Source organism: Anarrhichthys ocellatus, unplaced genomic scaffold (genome assembly GCF_004355925.1).
Source record: "Anarrhichthys ocellatus isolate YVR2014 unplaced genomic scaffold, GSC_Weel_1.0 scaffold85, whole genome shotgun sequence".
NCBI classification, from domain to species: domain Eukaryota; kingdom Metazoa; phylum Chordata; class Actinopteri; order Perciformes; family Anarhichadidae; genus Anarrhichthys; species Anarrhichthys ocellatus.
The window spans coordinates 87,105-101,441 of NW_022280115.1; the positions used below are offsets into that span (position 1 = coordinate 87,105).

General features: G+C 41.1%; 1 protein-coding gene across 2 annotated transcripts; it reads right to left on the reverse strand.

The window, feature by feature from the left end:
• Positions 1-219: 219 nt before the first annotated feature.
• LOC116398543 (39S ribosomal protein L37, mitochondrial-like) lies at positions 220-6,955 on the reverse strand. 2 transcript variants are annotated; one of them, XM_031874924.1, is made up of 3 exons: positions 6,469-6,955; positions 3,802-3,985; positions 220-573 (listed from the first exon to the last, which is right to left on the reverse strand). In XM_031874924.1, exons 1-3 carry the CDS (start codon positions 6,851-6,853, stop codon positions 387-389), a joined length of 756 nt encoding a protein of 251 aa, XP_031730784.1. In that variant the 5' UTR covers positions 6,854-6,955; the 3' UTR covers positions 220-386. The 2 variants fall into 2 exon arrangements, with proteins under 2 accessions (XP_031730784.1, XP_031730785.1); XM_031874925.1 differs by lacking the exon at positions 220-573 and adding an exon at positions 2,955-3,657.
• Between the last annotated feature and the right edge of the window lie 7,382 nt (positions 6,956-14,337).

The window sequence follows — 14,337 nt, forward strand, 5'->3', positions numbered from 1 at the left end:
AAGGTTTGAAGCTGTAGTTTGAAGCCAAGTGTTTTGTATTTATTTATATTTATAGTATACTTTAAACACTTAATATATTGTTCAATTTGAAGAAAAAGTAACGGTTCAGGCACCGGTATCGGAAAAAACCCAAACGATACCCATCACTATTTACAACGCATTGGTCGGTGTGTTTCCTGCACCGCTGAACAAGTGCCATAAATGCTGGAAAAGCTGCGCTGGTCAAAATTTAATAATTCTCAATTATCTATCGGTTTTAGGTCCTGGGTCCGGATCGTGGTCCGCCAGTTAGTGACCCCTGTTCTACATGGACTAAAAACATTAATGTTTTTTCCAGAGTTTTAATTCTCCATGCACTTTAAACACAAGGTAAACACATTGCTCCATTAGTACCAGTAGTGGTCAAAAACTCCACAAGGACAAGTACTACACCAGGTAATCCCAGACGATATATTACCTCTTTTCCATGTGGCTGCCAAAGAGTATTTCTCAGAAAGGATCCTCCTTCCAATTGCAGGGTGGCTGGACTGTAGAGTTGCACACAGATGGAGCAGGTTGAAGAGCAACGTGTTGCTAGAAGCGCGCGCACACACACACACACACACACACACACACACACACACACAGGAGTGATTTATTGCCCAAACAATGACTGTAAAAGCACCTGTGCTGCCAATATGCCAGAGACATATTCAGACCTCTGAATCACCAACACCAAAGTCACTTCATCATTAGCAAAGGGGATCACAGAGGCTCGTTTAAAAAGGTTAGTCAATACAAACAGTATATGAGTTCAGGGCCGGCCCCGTTCCTCGTACGTGGTTCAACTAAGTCGATCAAATGTCCTATTAGCCAGCCTACATTAACCCGATGATTGATGTCAGGCTATCTCGGTTTCTCCAAGGTTGATCCACGCTCAAACACTCTCGTTAATTCGAACCAGACGATCAGGGATCAGGATAATTGCGCGTGCCCGTCCTACTTCAAAAGGGGGAAGCGTCGATCACCGAAACCATGATTTTCTAACAGTACAATGGCAAATAAACTCAAAGAAAGAGTCTATTTTTTGCTCCGCTAATGAGCAGGAGATGATCATGAACGCATATGAGGAATTCAAGACCATAATCATGGCAAAATCTAACACCGTTGCGAGGGCTAGACAAGAAGCATGGCAAAATATCGCAGACAAGTTAAATGCGTAAGTGTTGGGAAAATGTATAGGTTAATTTTAAGTGCCTCATCACCCCAATCAATCAGATTATATTTCTTTAAATGTGCCTGCTGGCAGTAGGCTTAATGGAATGCATCATCCAATGAGATCTTATAGCGAAAATAATTATCTCAACTCTTTCAGAATAAGTAGATAAAAACAAGCCCAAAGAGTATCTAATTGATACAAATTAATATAAGGATATATGTATTGTATGCGCTTATGTATCATGTAGCCTACTATATATGTGTATATACATGTATGTGTAGATTACCATATATAACTAGTTTGAATATGTGTGTGCGAATCTGTGTATGGGCGGATCAGTAGCCTATGTATGTATTATTCATAAATGGAAATTCAATCAATTCAAGCAGTGAAAAGAAATTGTGTGATTCTCTCTATTCTTATCATGAGTCCACCTTAATCATTTTCTACAATAATGATATGCTATGGTGTACTAATAACACCGTCATATAATTATGAGTGCTTTCAACCCCCATGTATGCAACCCAGCCATCAAGAGGACATGGGAGCATGTAAAAACTAAGCACAAAACACTATTCAGAATGGTCAGTCAATACAATATGTGCCATGGTAATGAACACATCCATAAGTTTATTAAGTGCCAAATAAACTTTACGAACAGCACTGCATGCAGCGGCTTTCCCGATGTTCTCCGCATCGCCGACACTGTACAAAAATGTACCATTCGCAGAAAAGCGCAAGGCTGCATCCAGTCTGTGAGACAGTCAATGCTCGGCTGCGGCGTTCAATGTATGGCTCGAGAAGGTCTTGTAAATAAATGATTCCTTGTCGGCAGAATCGATAGCGCTCGTATAGGAAGTCATCATGATGTGATAACGGATCTTGGCGATGTCGAAGAACTCTCTCCCTATAAAACGCTAATCTAACTAATATCGCTCCTTCATCAATGGGATCTCTGAGGAAGGGAGCTCTACATTAATGCAATAGAGGCTTCTTAGTTTGCTCAGCTGGTTTTAATGGATCACCGTGTGTCTCACTTTACATGCATTTCTGGAACTCCCGTATAACCCCCAGTATATGCGCAAGCGCATTAGACTACCGTATATGACAGGAGCTGCCATTTTTTTCCGGGGGAGTGGCAGCTTATCCAGCTACCTTAAATTAGCCTGCGCTGGAGCAGGTTCAAGCTTATGGATGTGTTGCTATGGTGATTTTGCCAAACTTGCTTCGTGGAACCGAAAAGCCTGACATATGTAATCTTATCCTGAAAATTATCCGGCTAACTCAGTTAGCCACGTACGAGAAACGGGGCCCAGGTGGCCCTGAACAACTAACTAAGGCTTTCTATGGCACTAGTCACAGCAATGATGCCAGTGCTACTTTGAGGGCTGCGTAGCGCAGAACAAAAGGTTTCATGCGCCCAACCGGTGTGTTCCTCTGACAGAGGACAATTCACACTGGCCGCATTTAGTGTGAAACTGAAATATATGGTTCATAAACAGTATTTTGGAGGCTAGTTGTTTTGTATTTCTAATACCAGGGGCTTGTTGTCGTCATTAACCTGTGCTACTCGTCGCCTCATTGTGAATATGTAGGATCTTTGGGGTATATATATTTGGACACATTTTACACAAAAGAGACTGAAGACTAATTCTTTATTGTTTTGCAACACATTAAAAGGTTCTCTATAAGATATTCAGAGCATTAATAAAGCATAAAAAAAACTATTGTCTATGTAAAGATATAGTGTAGTAATGTCTACCTGAGCAGAGAATGAAGTCTCTCTCCCTCTGTGTGTGCTGTGATCAGAGCTTCTCCTTGCTTTGTTGGCGTAGCCCGGCCAGTTGTACGTGCCTCTAGTGCATGGTAGTGCATGTTAGTGCATGTGAGCCTGCCTCACTGGTTGCTAGGGATGCCCCCCGAAACACGTTTTTAAACGGGAACCGGTTCTAAATAAGTAAAACCCAGAGAATTGATCAGGTCCGGAGTTAACAGTTCTATCGTTACTTTAGAGCGTGAGACACACATCATGGCGAGCAGCCGTCCATCCTCGTCCACTGCAGGTAATGTTAGCAATGCCATACGCAGTTTGCCAATAAGAATAGGTTAGTGAATAAAAGCTAATTGCTTCGCTTATTCACTGCCAATGTATTCTACAGATTTTGGAACTTTTTGTATTGCTGCTTAAGAAAGACTATTCGTTTACATACAAGAATAATAAAGCAATGTTGATTCTTTTCTTAATTAAGTGTTTTTTGTCTCACAAAATAATGAAAAAGAATCATTAAGAGTATCGATAAGAGTACTACTATCCATAACATCCTAACGATACCCATCCCTACTCACTGCCCCAGGTAAACACTGTTAGCTCTGTCAGCACTGTTGCCATTGTTTGCACACTAGCGCTGTTAGCACCGTAAGGTTGTAGTTGCCGGCTCAGCTGTTGCCATATTGAAAGCCTGTGGAGGAAATAGATATGCTCTGAATTTTCGTATTAAGCACCTTTAATGATTTTTTTTAACTGTAATTCAGTGTCCACATAAACAAAAATGTGCCTCACTAGTTGTTAATCTACTTGACCAGACAACACACTGACGCACTACCTGTATTTCTCTCTGCCCGGCCGTTCCTCCTTCGTGTCCCAGAAGCGGGCGTGTTTGATGGCGTTCTGCACACGTTTATCCTGATCTGGTATCTGATTGGCAGGACTCTCTGCTAATGAGAGGAACTGAGGCGGCAGACCGGGGATCAGTTTGGTTTTGGTCAACCACAGAGCCTGACGCACACCTGAGACAGAGGGAGATACAGATTTAAAGACATGAGGTTTTGAAAAATGATTGATTAACCTGGAGGTCACTTGCACTCATATGCAGGTTGGATCTATACTGTAGCCAGCACTACATCTAATCATAAAGCTGGGAATCTGTCCGTCTGTCTGTCTGTGTGTTCTTCACATATCTCCTCCAAAGCTCATCTGATCTACTTCACATGTGGTTTGGGGACCCCATGGAGTGTTTTTTCGAATTTGGTGCATATTTGCAGAATTAGGATACATGACAAGTGCAATATTAATAAACTTTGAATGAACAAGCACAGAGCGCTCTGTGCAGCAGTGGGGGCGGAGCTTCAAGGCTCTGCAGTCCAGCATGTCGTCTGCTGCGGGGAGAAAGTAGCCCACGGACTGCTGCAGTTCAATGTGGCTGCTGGATATAGCCTGCTAACGCTACATGGCTGCTGGATATAGCCTGCTAACGCTACATGCCTGCTGGATAACATCCCAACCAAACTTTTTCTTCACTTCGCTGGAGTCAACGAGTGGATAGCCTACAGCAACCGCATCACTCTGCCATGGAAACTCAAATTGTGCAAGTTATCGTCACACTAATTTATAACAAAGTGCGTCCGCTAGGCCGGGCTCGTTTGCCTCTGCATGCGAGTCCCTCGGCTGTGTTCCAAACAGTACGTTTCATACTAAACGAGTGACTGGCCCAATCCTAATGTCCCCCCCTAAAGCCTCAAACCCTGGGGACAGTACTTTATCACGTTACCATGAAAACGACAAAAAATATGATGTATAATTGTGGGTATTTATTTTATACTTTGTACTCCCTGATTTCAACATCTTCCAGGCTCTTTCCTCACAAGATGAGAGGTAACTTCATATAATCTATTTACTCATTTTTGTCAAAACGGCTTCAATGACAAAATCGAATATCTGAAGAATAAATAAATAAATATCCTCCGATTTCAAGTTTATTTTTTGTTCCTTCTGTAATCCTTAATGTTTCTGTGTAAATTTAATATGACTGAACACACGTGAGTCGTCCTCTTTGTGTACCTTTTTTTTTTTTTACGTCTCCATGTGTCCACTGGTTACCCCGTGTTTAACGTCACATTGCAATGATTTGTGGGTAATTCCCTTCGGCGGCTGACTTACGGAAAGGGTTCATAAAGGGCTCAAAATGTCTGCAAGAGAGCCCTCAAACACTCGATGATTTGACAGTGGGACAGCCCTAAACCCTCACGGACTTTGCGGGAGTGCGCCTCAAAGTCCGTGAGTCCGTAAGGGGGATGGGGCCTCTGTTCACTCCATGGGTTCACTAACGTATGCAAAGCGACAGCCAGGCCAGTTTCAAAGCACCCTGTAGCGACTCTTACATCTCCAAAAATGCAAATTTCCAAACAGGCGCTGTTTGGGAAAAACTGACCACACATTGAGAATCCAAACAGTTACTTTCTCGCATGAAAAGATATTAAAACTTAATAAAGTCACATTAACAACTTTTAATAACAGCAGTCAAAACTTTATTTCTGAAGTAAAACTATTGACTATTTACTCGTCTGTTCAAGGTGGAGCCTTCCATTTAGAATGCTGGGTAGGTAAATGAATTATAATCATATATTTTGAAAGTAATATCTGAATCTGCAATGCAACCAGTCTCTCTGAAAGGTACATGTATTACAACAATGTTCTCTAAGAAGTAGTAGTACACAGTAAGCAGTATATAAGTGGCTTTTTTGTAAGTTATTTCAGCGTACAATGAGATGGAATAGTAACAAATTGTAACATTTTTCATATCTAAACATCATGGAATAACAATGGCTGTTAGGGCCTCTTTTAGTTGGCCACCTTGCCTTCCATTGAAAAAGTAGCCATATTCGGGTGTGTGTGACCCAACTATGGCAGGTGTGCTGAGGACCCGAGGAAGCTCTGTGGTAAGTGTGAAGTTGTGTGTAAGAGCAGCTCTCGAGAAACACCACAGGCCAGTCATGTTTCCACATGAATGAGTGAGACAAATCACAGAGAATTGATGCTACATTGTAAATTCATAATAATCACAAATATATACACGGGTTACTAAAGGAAAAAAGGGTTACTATTACTGAACATCCATTAACGGGCATATATCGAGGCTCATCTGCCAAAGTTAGAGTAGGATGAGCATTTAAAAATTAGGCTAAACTTAATTTAAAATTCTGTAAGTTAATTTACTTCATGATCCCCTGCGAAGGGGCACACCTTTGAAAAGATGACTAAATAAGAGTCAGTGGGATATTCTGATAAATTCGGCATATCGATAATCCTCCAAGCACCAGTTGAACTGCTTCAAATCTCAGTTTATGCTTGTCTTTGGGTCATTGTGTAGAATCACTATAGGAATAATAAGCCTCATCTGTGACGTCACATTGCCTACTGCTGGCCAGGAATACTACCTTGTTTTTATACAACGAATATGTGCTTGAAGTGTGATACAGGGGAGACATGTTACCTTCCACTGCGCTGGTCCTCTGGTTGTACACAAAGCACGGTTTCTCTTTGAACAGCGGCATCTCGTGGGCCGGAGGAGACTTGTAATACCTTGGGTCCTTGTAGTCCCTCTCCCAATGCGGGTTAACAGGCTTCGACAGCCCCGGCACAAAGTGCATCCTTTCCCCGTAGGTGACCATCTCCAGCCCGGGGATGCCCACTCTCTCCCTGGGTTTGCGCGGTGGGGGGACCTTGGCTGTCAGAGAGCGGCTGACACCGAAGTGTCTCCTGGCCTGGACGTGACTGGCTCCTCCATGTGTGAACAAGCGTCTCAAATCCTTCAGCAAAACGGTTTGAGAAAACAACGGAGCCGCCGTTTTTAAACACTGAGCCGTTTCCAAAAACATGTCAGCTTCTAGTGTTCTTCTTGATGAGTTTTCAAGATTTAAGCTGTTATTCTGACCTCAGTCAGTAAATGAAGTTGCAGGGCGCCGCCATATTGGATTGCTTCTTCATCTCCTTTTCAGTTTATTGGCGGACTACAAACCAACGTTTAAGGTGCATGCGCCACCTACTGTACCGGAGTGTGTAACATCATGACTTTATGACATTTATCATTTAATAATAATATTGTTATTATAAATAAAAAATAAAATAGAAAAAGACTTCATATAGAAAGAATATTCTGGATATTAAACACGTTCCATTAAAAAAATGTAAATAAAGCCCTTTTAAGCTGAACTTGTTTGTCCCCTATCTCTAACAGTCCTTTGATGCTCCACTCCCTTCCTGGATCTATACAAACAGTGGTCCCTAATCTTGGCTCCAGATCTTTGAGCAGGTCCAAATTGTTGCTCATATTATATACAACTATATTATATCTCTTCTGTAAACACAACAGTATGATTAAATATGATCACATCATGTTTTAATCAATTAAGATCAAAGAGTTTCTTGTCACAAGAGGTTTGACTATCAAACACACATTGTCTGTAATAGAATGATGGAGTGAATTTAAACCAATCTGAGCAACTTGACTTTAACACATTTTTAATTATTGTATTTAACAACGCTATTAACATAATTTGTATTTCAAAAAGAGCGCTCGTCAAAGTAAAATACGCGAGCGGCTGTTTGATTTTCGCGCGCGCATGGATCTCATTTGCGCTCTCGGATTTTGACAGTGATTTGCCTTCATAGCTTAGATCCATCTGTAAACATATTTAGATAATTACAATAGCTTTTCATCAGGTAATCTTGAACCAAGTATCCAATGTTAAAATTCCTCTCAGTCCATTCTCTTTTGTTTTCTAATATCTCTAGATTTACCTTGGGTTGTGGAACTATCCATGGAGCAATGTTGCTACTAATAACTGCTGGACTATGTTCTATGGTATCTAATTTGAAATGTTTAATTTTCCTGTTATTAATGTCCCATCCAAAGCTTTTAACAGGGAATGTCGAGTACTCCCAACAATTGTACAGGACAGTTGATGCTATATTTATGTTAAGTCCACCCTGAATTCTAATCCAGTGTGATAGTGCTAACCTAAATTAGTTCTCCTCAGATGTAATAGCAGTTCCGTGGATTCCACTAGCAATACATTAATGGAAGTGCTTTTGACTGCTCCCAAGCTAAGTCTTATGGCTCTGCATTGTATTCTATCTCACTTTTTTTCGACATGGCTTTTTGCTGCTGCTTGCGTTTTGGTTTTGACGGCAGTTGGCAACGAACATAGCAGCTGCATTACCACTACCCTCTGCTCCGGAGTGTGGATCATCATATCCATTAATCCCATTTCTCTGAGTAAATCAAAGAAAACCCTACTATTTGCTCCACTTGACAGGTTCATTCAAGGTTCAATATTAAGAGTGTGCAAAGAGGGGCAAGGGATTGACATGGCAACACGTTGTTGCAGGTGGGCAAAACCATGGCAAAACACAATCAATGATGATATTATAGAAAACACCCACACAGACCACTAGATGCCATTAATATGACTGATATGATTTATTTATCATTATCACCTGGTATGAAATGGGTAGATCAGTTGGAGTTTAAGTTAGGTGAGCTCTATTGATGACCGGCGCCAACTGGTAAATAATATAAAACTGTAGACTTGGATATTTTGGTCTTGTTATTAGTGCAAACATAAGCTATTTGGCAAGTTGAGGTCACAAAGAAAATTATCTTGATCTTATGCTTTCTGATTTTATCATGGCTCCAAGATCAGGTGTGATTATAACACACACATGGCCCAATGTAAACACCTTGAAATTGTAGTGTAAAATTCCATTTTAAATTGTGTATTAAGGTAAATGTGTTCTAAGGATAGCAGTTCATCAATAAACATACTTCACTTTGTTACAATTGCCCCCTTAGTGGTAACAGTGGTTAGGGGGCAATTGTAACACTCTGACTTCTTGAATTCAATATGATAGTCTTGTCCTTATTAGTGAAAATATATCAATTGTATGATCAGTTAGTGCACATATGTATGTTTCTTACATCAAAAGGTGTATTTCAAGTAGAGTTATGATGATGACTAACACTGGGCAAAGAGGTGGATCGTCAGTGGAGCTGAGGCGGCCCGGTGACGCAGCAGAGCAGACAGCTAGCAGCTAGCGACCTGGTACGGCACACACCTGTCACTCAAAGCGGCCACGACCTCAATTATGCCTCACTTTAGGCCTTAATATGATTTAAAAAGGTGAGTAATATCAAAATTCATCCCCAGCACAGTTGTCATGAATGGCGAGATTAGCTATATACAATTGTTATGTTTTCAAATGGGTACATGTGTTATTGGGCAAAGTGTCTCATAACAGAACAGATCTATTGAACACTGCAAGCCAAACTGGCTACCATTGTAGATTATAATGATATTATGCTCGCTGTAATTAATCACACAGCATTTTGAGTGTCATCATGTGCTTTACTTTGGGCTTATGTTGTCTGGCATGCATGTAGTAGTGAAGAGTGGTGGAAACCATCATCTCCTCTTTTAGTGAATTTTGTTGGTTAGCAGTACGCAAACACCTGGTGATGTCTGAGATGCCATATTTAATTCTGAGGAGAAAACACTGACTGAACAGATTGTTTTATATCTCTAATTCTGTGGTCCTGTGGGTCTAACTTCAAAGGAGTCAGATCCAAATATCTCAATCCAGCTTCAGGTCTTTGACCCAACCACTACTTCAGCAATGGATTGCAATTCCACGTATTGATCATCTCTCCATTGTTTGCAGCTTTGTCTTTGTCATTGCCTCAACACGTGCTATTATTGGCATTTAGATATTGACAACTTTGCTTTGATTCATTTGTGTTCCTGATAGCACAACAGTGTTCCTTTGACTTTCCTTTGCTCTTCCTCCTGAATTTATGATGAGCTGTGACGAATTACTTTACAAGGGATTAAGATAATTGGTTGATGGGTTGATTGATCCAGTTATTGACCTGGTGCACACCCAGAGGCCAAAACGCCTTGAAGTAAAGAAATACATGAGCAGATCATTTCATTGGAACCCATTGAAGACCCAAACATACTAGTCACCACAACCTCATCAGGAATATTTAATTTGACTGTATGTCCTTAGTTAGTTAGAGTTAGAAAACCTCCTGACCCTCCTCTTGTACCTTTAATATTTGAATTCAGATGAAACACGGTGCAAAGTCATCAATCTACCAGAAAATGCTGTTGGAGGAAAGTAGATGCCATAATAACCAAGATGAACTTGTCACATCATAATTTCATTTTGATATTATGAAATGACTCAAATTTTTCAATGATCTATTTAGGCCAACGGTATGTACCTGACAGTACTCTTTTACCTCTACCTCTGTTTGTTGCAAAGTAAAAACACAAATGTACCGTGAAGTTATTTTCTATGTAGTTCCTTATTTTGAGATCATCTGTGCCTCTCCAGTGTTGGTAAGTTCAATATGATCATTTTGAAATAAACTACAGCAGTGTTGTAAAAAATAATAATGATAATATTGAATTAAGTTTCCACATTGTTTCCCCCTTATTCATTAACATCACATCTATGTATCATTATGTTCTGTACTGGTTAACAAACAGTAAAGATTTCAATTATTTATGATTTAGTTTGAATTAAATTGGGAAGAATTATGCTGCACATTACGGGCCGTAATCTAAAGCTTTCCCCATTTTATTTATATCAACATGTAATATTATGATTATCAATACTTAACAGTAATGCCTTTGAGTCAAATGAAAATCAATAAGATATTCACTAACAATGACCATGCCAATAACAGTGAGTTTTGAGAGGTTTATTGCATAGTTTGTTAGATTCAAGTAGCGGAAGGGGGTTGAGGGATGAAATAGATATAGGGTAGGGGTAGAGGGATGAAGGGAAGTAGGGTAGAGGGATGATGGGATGTAGGGTAGGGATGAAGAGATGAAGGGATGTGGGGTAGGGGTCGAGGTAGAGGGATGTAGGGTAGGGGTAGAGGGAGGAAGAGATGTAGGGTAGAGGGATGAAGGGATGTAGGGTAGGGATGAAGAGATGAAGGGATGTGGGGTAGGGGTCGAGGTAGAGGGATGAAGGGATGTAGGGTAGACGGATGAAGGGATGTAGGGTAGACGGATGAAGGGATGTAGGGTAGATGGATGTAGGGATGTCAGGAAGAAGAAACGAGGAGGGTTTGTAGAAATGAGGTTAGGCGATCGATGGGGGACCGTTGATGTCCGGTGGCTGGCGGGAATGGGGGGGACTGGAGACTGTAGGGTGGGGGCCGTCTCTTCGGAAGCTCTGGCGGTGCAGACTCCCCTGTTGTTCCTGTAATCCTACAAGAGAGAGAGAGAGAGAGAGAGAGAGAAATAGGAGGACAAAAACGGGGTTGGGGGGAGGGATGTGAAGACAAGTGTCGAAGAGGGAGTGAACGGGTTCGTTGCGCTTAAATACTCTGTGCAGAGGAAATGAGCGGTGTTCTGGGCATGGCCCTGTTCCTGAACAAAGTTTATAAAACTACATTTAAATTATCACTTCAAATTTTTGAATTATATCAGAAATATTATGATATTGTTTCAAATATAAAGACATATTTAGAAAGTTTGTCATTCATTATTTTGTATTGTGCTACTCTGTAAATAAACAGTATACATACAGTACATACAGTTTACATGAACGTACTGTGTTCTATGTGACAAATGAAATACCTTAAAGCTTTTAGAATTATTATTTCTTGTTCAGCCTGAACCGTCTGTCTCCTTCTTGGTTTGTGAGCAGATGCAAAGAGCTGCTGACAGCTTCCTGTGTGTGTGAGGAGCTTCCAAACCCACCAACACAGAAGAAGCAGACAGAGACAAACTACGTCCTGGGGACGGGATGCTCCTTGTTCTCTCGGCTGGTGGGTGGAGCAGGTGGTGTCGGGGTGGAGGGGCAGGGAGGACATAACCGTACTCACTGGGTCTCTGACTCACTGAGGTGCTGAGAGTGGTTCAGTGGTCTGTGGTGGGTCTGGGTCTTCCTAGGATGATGGGTTGTTTGACGTCCACTCTCAGCTGCCCCAGGAGTGAGACAAAAGTACAGAGGAGTCCTGCCCTGTGAGACACAAACACAAGAGATGAATACTTTTAACTCAACTATACAACCTTTACATTGTTGTGTTGAATCTGGCCTCCAATGATGAAATCTTATTACTGATACTTCTGTTGTCTTAGTCAGGGATTACTTACTCAGCCCACTGAAAGAAAGGAGACCGCCGCTCTCCATCTGGTCATGTGGTCCTCCATCCTTCTCATCTGGTCCTGTAGTCCTCCATCCTTCTCATCTGGTCCAGAGTGAACACATCTTCTCTGTTGTCAAGGAGATCCTGGATGTTGCTTCCTGTGTTACAGTCATCGATACCCGAGTAAAAGAGACTTGGAGACTTTTCTTCACGTTAGTATTTTTTACCATACCTCTGTCTGGTTCAGCCACCTTCACATAACTATAAAAAATAGAGTGAGTAAAATGAACAATCTTTGAATAACTGTTAAGTGAGACTTTGAGGAGACGTGTGTTCATGCTGTTATTACGTGTTGACTTACCTTTGTCTGGTAAAGACATCTAGACTTTATAAAGAAAAATACACAACAGAGTAACAATCATTCACTGTTAACTTACCTCTGGTTTCTGCATCTAGCATCAACTATTACTCAAACAAAAAATCAACAAAGAAGCGATATTTAAAAGCTCTGCTGCAGGATGCTACCTATCGCCAACCCCGCCAGACGTGAGGGAAGGCTGTCTGGTGCTTTATCAGTCCTGTCAGACGCAAAGGTTTTACAATCCTACAGCAAACAGGCTGTCGGTCTCAATCCGAGTTGCTGTCTTCAGCCGACTGCCAGTATCTTCTGTGTGTGGGGAAGCTGAGGCCTGAAGTGGAGGGTGGATACCATCTGGAGTCCTCTGCCCGGCTCTTCTTTGTGGAGGGACCGAGGCCTGAAGTGGAGGGCGCTGACTCCCTGTAGTCCTTTTCTCTGGTCCTCTTCGTGGAGGATCCGAGGCCTGAAGTGGAGGGCGCTGCCTCCTCATGGTCATCCTCACCGTTCCTCTGCCTCTTCACACTTACCTGCTCCGTGCGGTCCTCTTCCTTGCTCGTCTTACATTACAGTCATTTAGCAGACGCTTTTATCCAAAGCGACTTACAATTCAGATTCTATCACATTTCTACACCGTAGGCACAGCTACGGGAGCAATTTTGGGGTTTTGGGACACATCGACATGTGACTAGTGGAGCCAGAGCCGGGGATCGAACCGCCGATCCTCTGATTGAAGGACGGCCCTGCGGTCCACTTAACCACAGTCGTCTTAGTGGACTCTTCTGACCTCTGGGGGACTGGGGGCGGAGCTTCTTCAGGGCGTTCCACACCAAAAGGGAGGGAGAGAGGATGGCCAGCCAAGAGGTCATCTTCATCTTCTACATCTTCTTCCTCCTCGTCTTTGTCTTCCTCTTCTTCTTCCTCTTCCTCTTCTTCGTCCTCGAACATGGAACCCGGAATCTAAGCCCTTGTCCTCTCCCTCCTCCTCGTCAGCTAAGTGCTAAGGCCAGTCGCCTGCAGGGAAGACCTGATCTTCACGCACAACATCAATCTCAACCTCACTTTCCTCTTCCTCGTAGATCGGGAAGATCCTGAAGAGTTCACGGAAGCCGTCTTGTGCAGGACGTTCCATGATGTAGTTCACACCAGCTGAGAGGGAAAAATTTAAACTGTAATGATTTCTCATAACATGAAATATTTCTGGATTACATTGAGCAATAATCAAAGACTAAATTAGAAAAAACAATAGCATATCCATAAACTAACTATGACCACACTACACGTGTCACAAACATATTTTAACAATAATATCAAAACGTGCAGCTCTGCCTCTGTTAGTTTGAAAAGATGAGGGAATGAGAATCAATTAATGCTGCCTTCATGTGACACTTAATGATAAACATTATTATTATTATTATTATTTGTTAATGTTGGGGAATTGTATTTTACAAAGATGGATATTTTGATGATGTATATCACAAGTATATTCAAATATTTGGTTGAAGAGTGTGACTCATAATGAAGATTAAAAAGCAAGAATTTCGTGATAAGAAATTAAACCTAATTGAAAATATAAAGCTGTTTTCTAGTTCATTCTTTAGTTACTTTAGCAACAGAAAACACACAACAAAACAACAACACCAACAAATTACAATAATAATAATAATAACAACAGGAACAGTACATATTAGTGTTATTGTTGTTATTGATATGGTTCTCAGTAATACTACTATAATATATATATATATATATATATAAATATATAAATATATATTAATTAATATATATTAATATATATTAATATATATATATATTAATATATATATATTAATATATAT

Bases quoted from the DNA above. Each gene is read 5' to 3' on its own strand.
- LOC116398543 (XM_031874924.1), bottom strand. From the start codon at position 6,853: ATGTTTTTGGAAACGGCTCAGTGTTTAAAAACGGCGGCTCCGTTGTTT. The intron at 3,986-6,468 runs GTAACATGTCTC...CCTCTGTCTCAG, and splicing joins GAGGACCAGCGCAGTGGAAG to GTGTGCGTCAGGCTCTGTGG. The intron at 574-3,801 runs GTAGTGCGTCAG...GCGCGCTTCTAG, and splicing joins CCGGGCAGAGAGAAATACAG to CAACACGTTGCTCTTCAACC.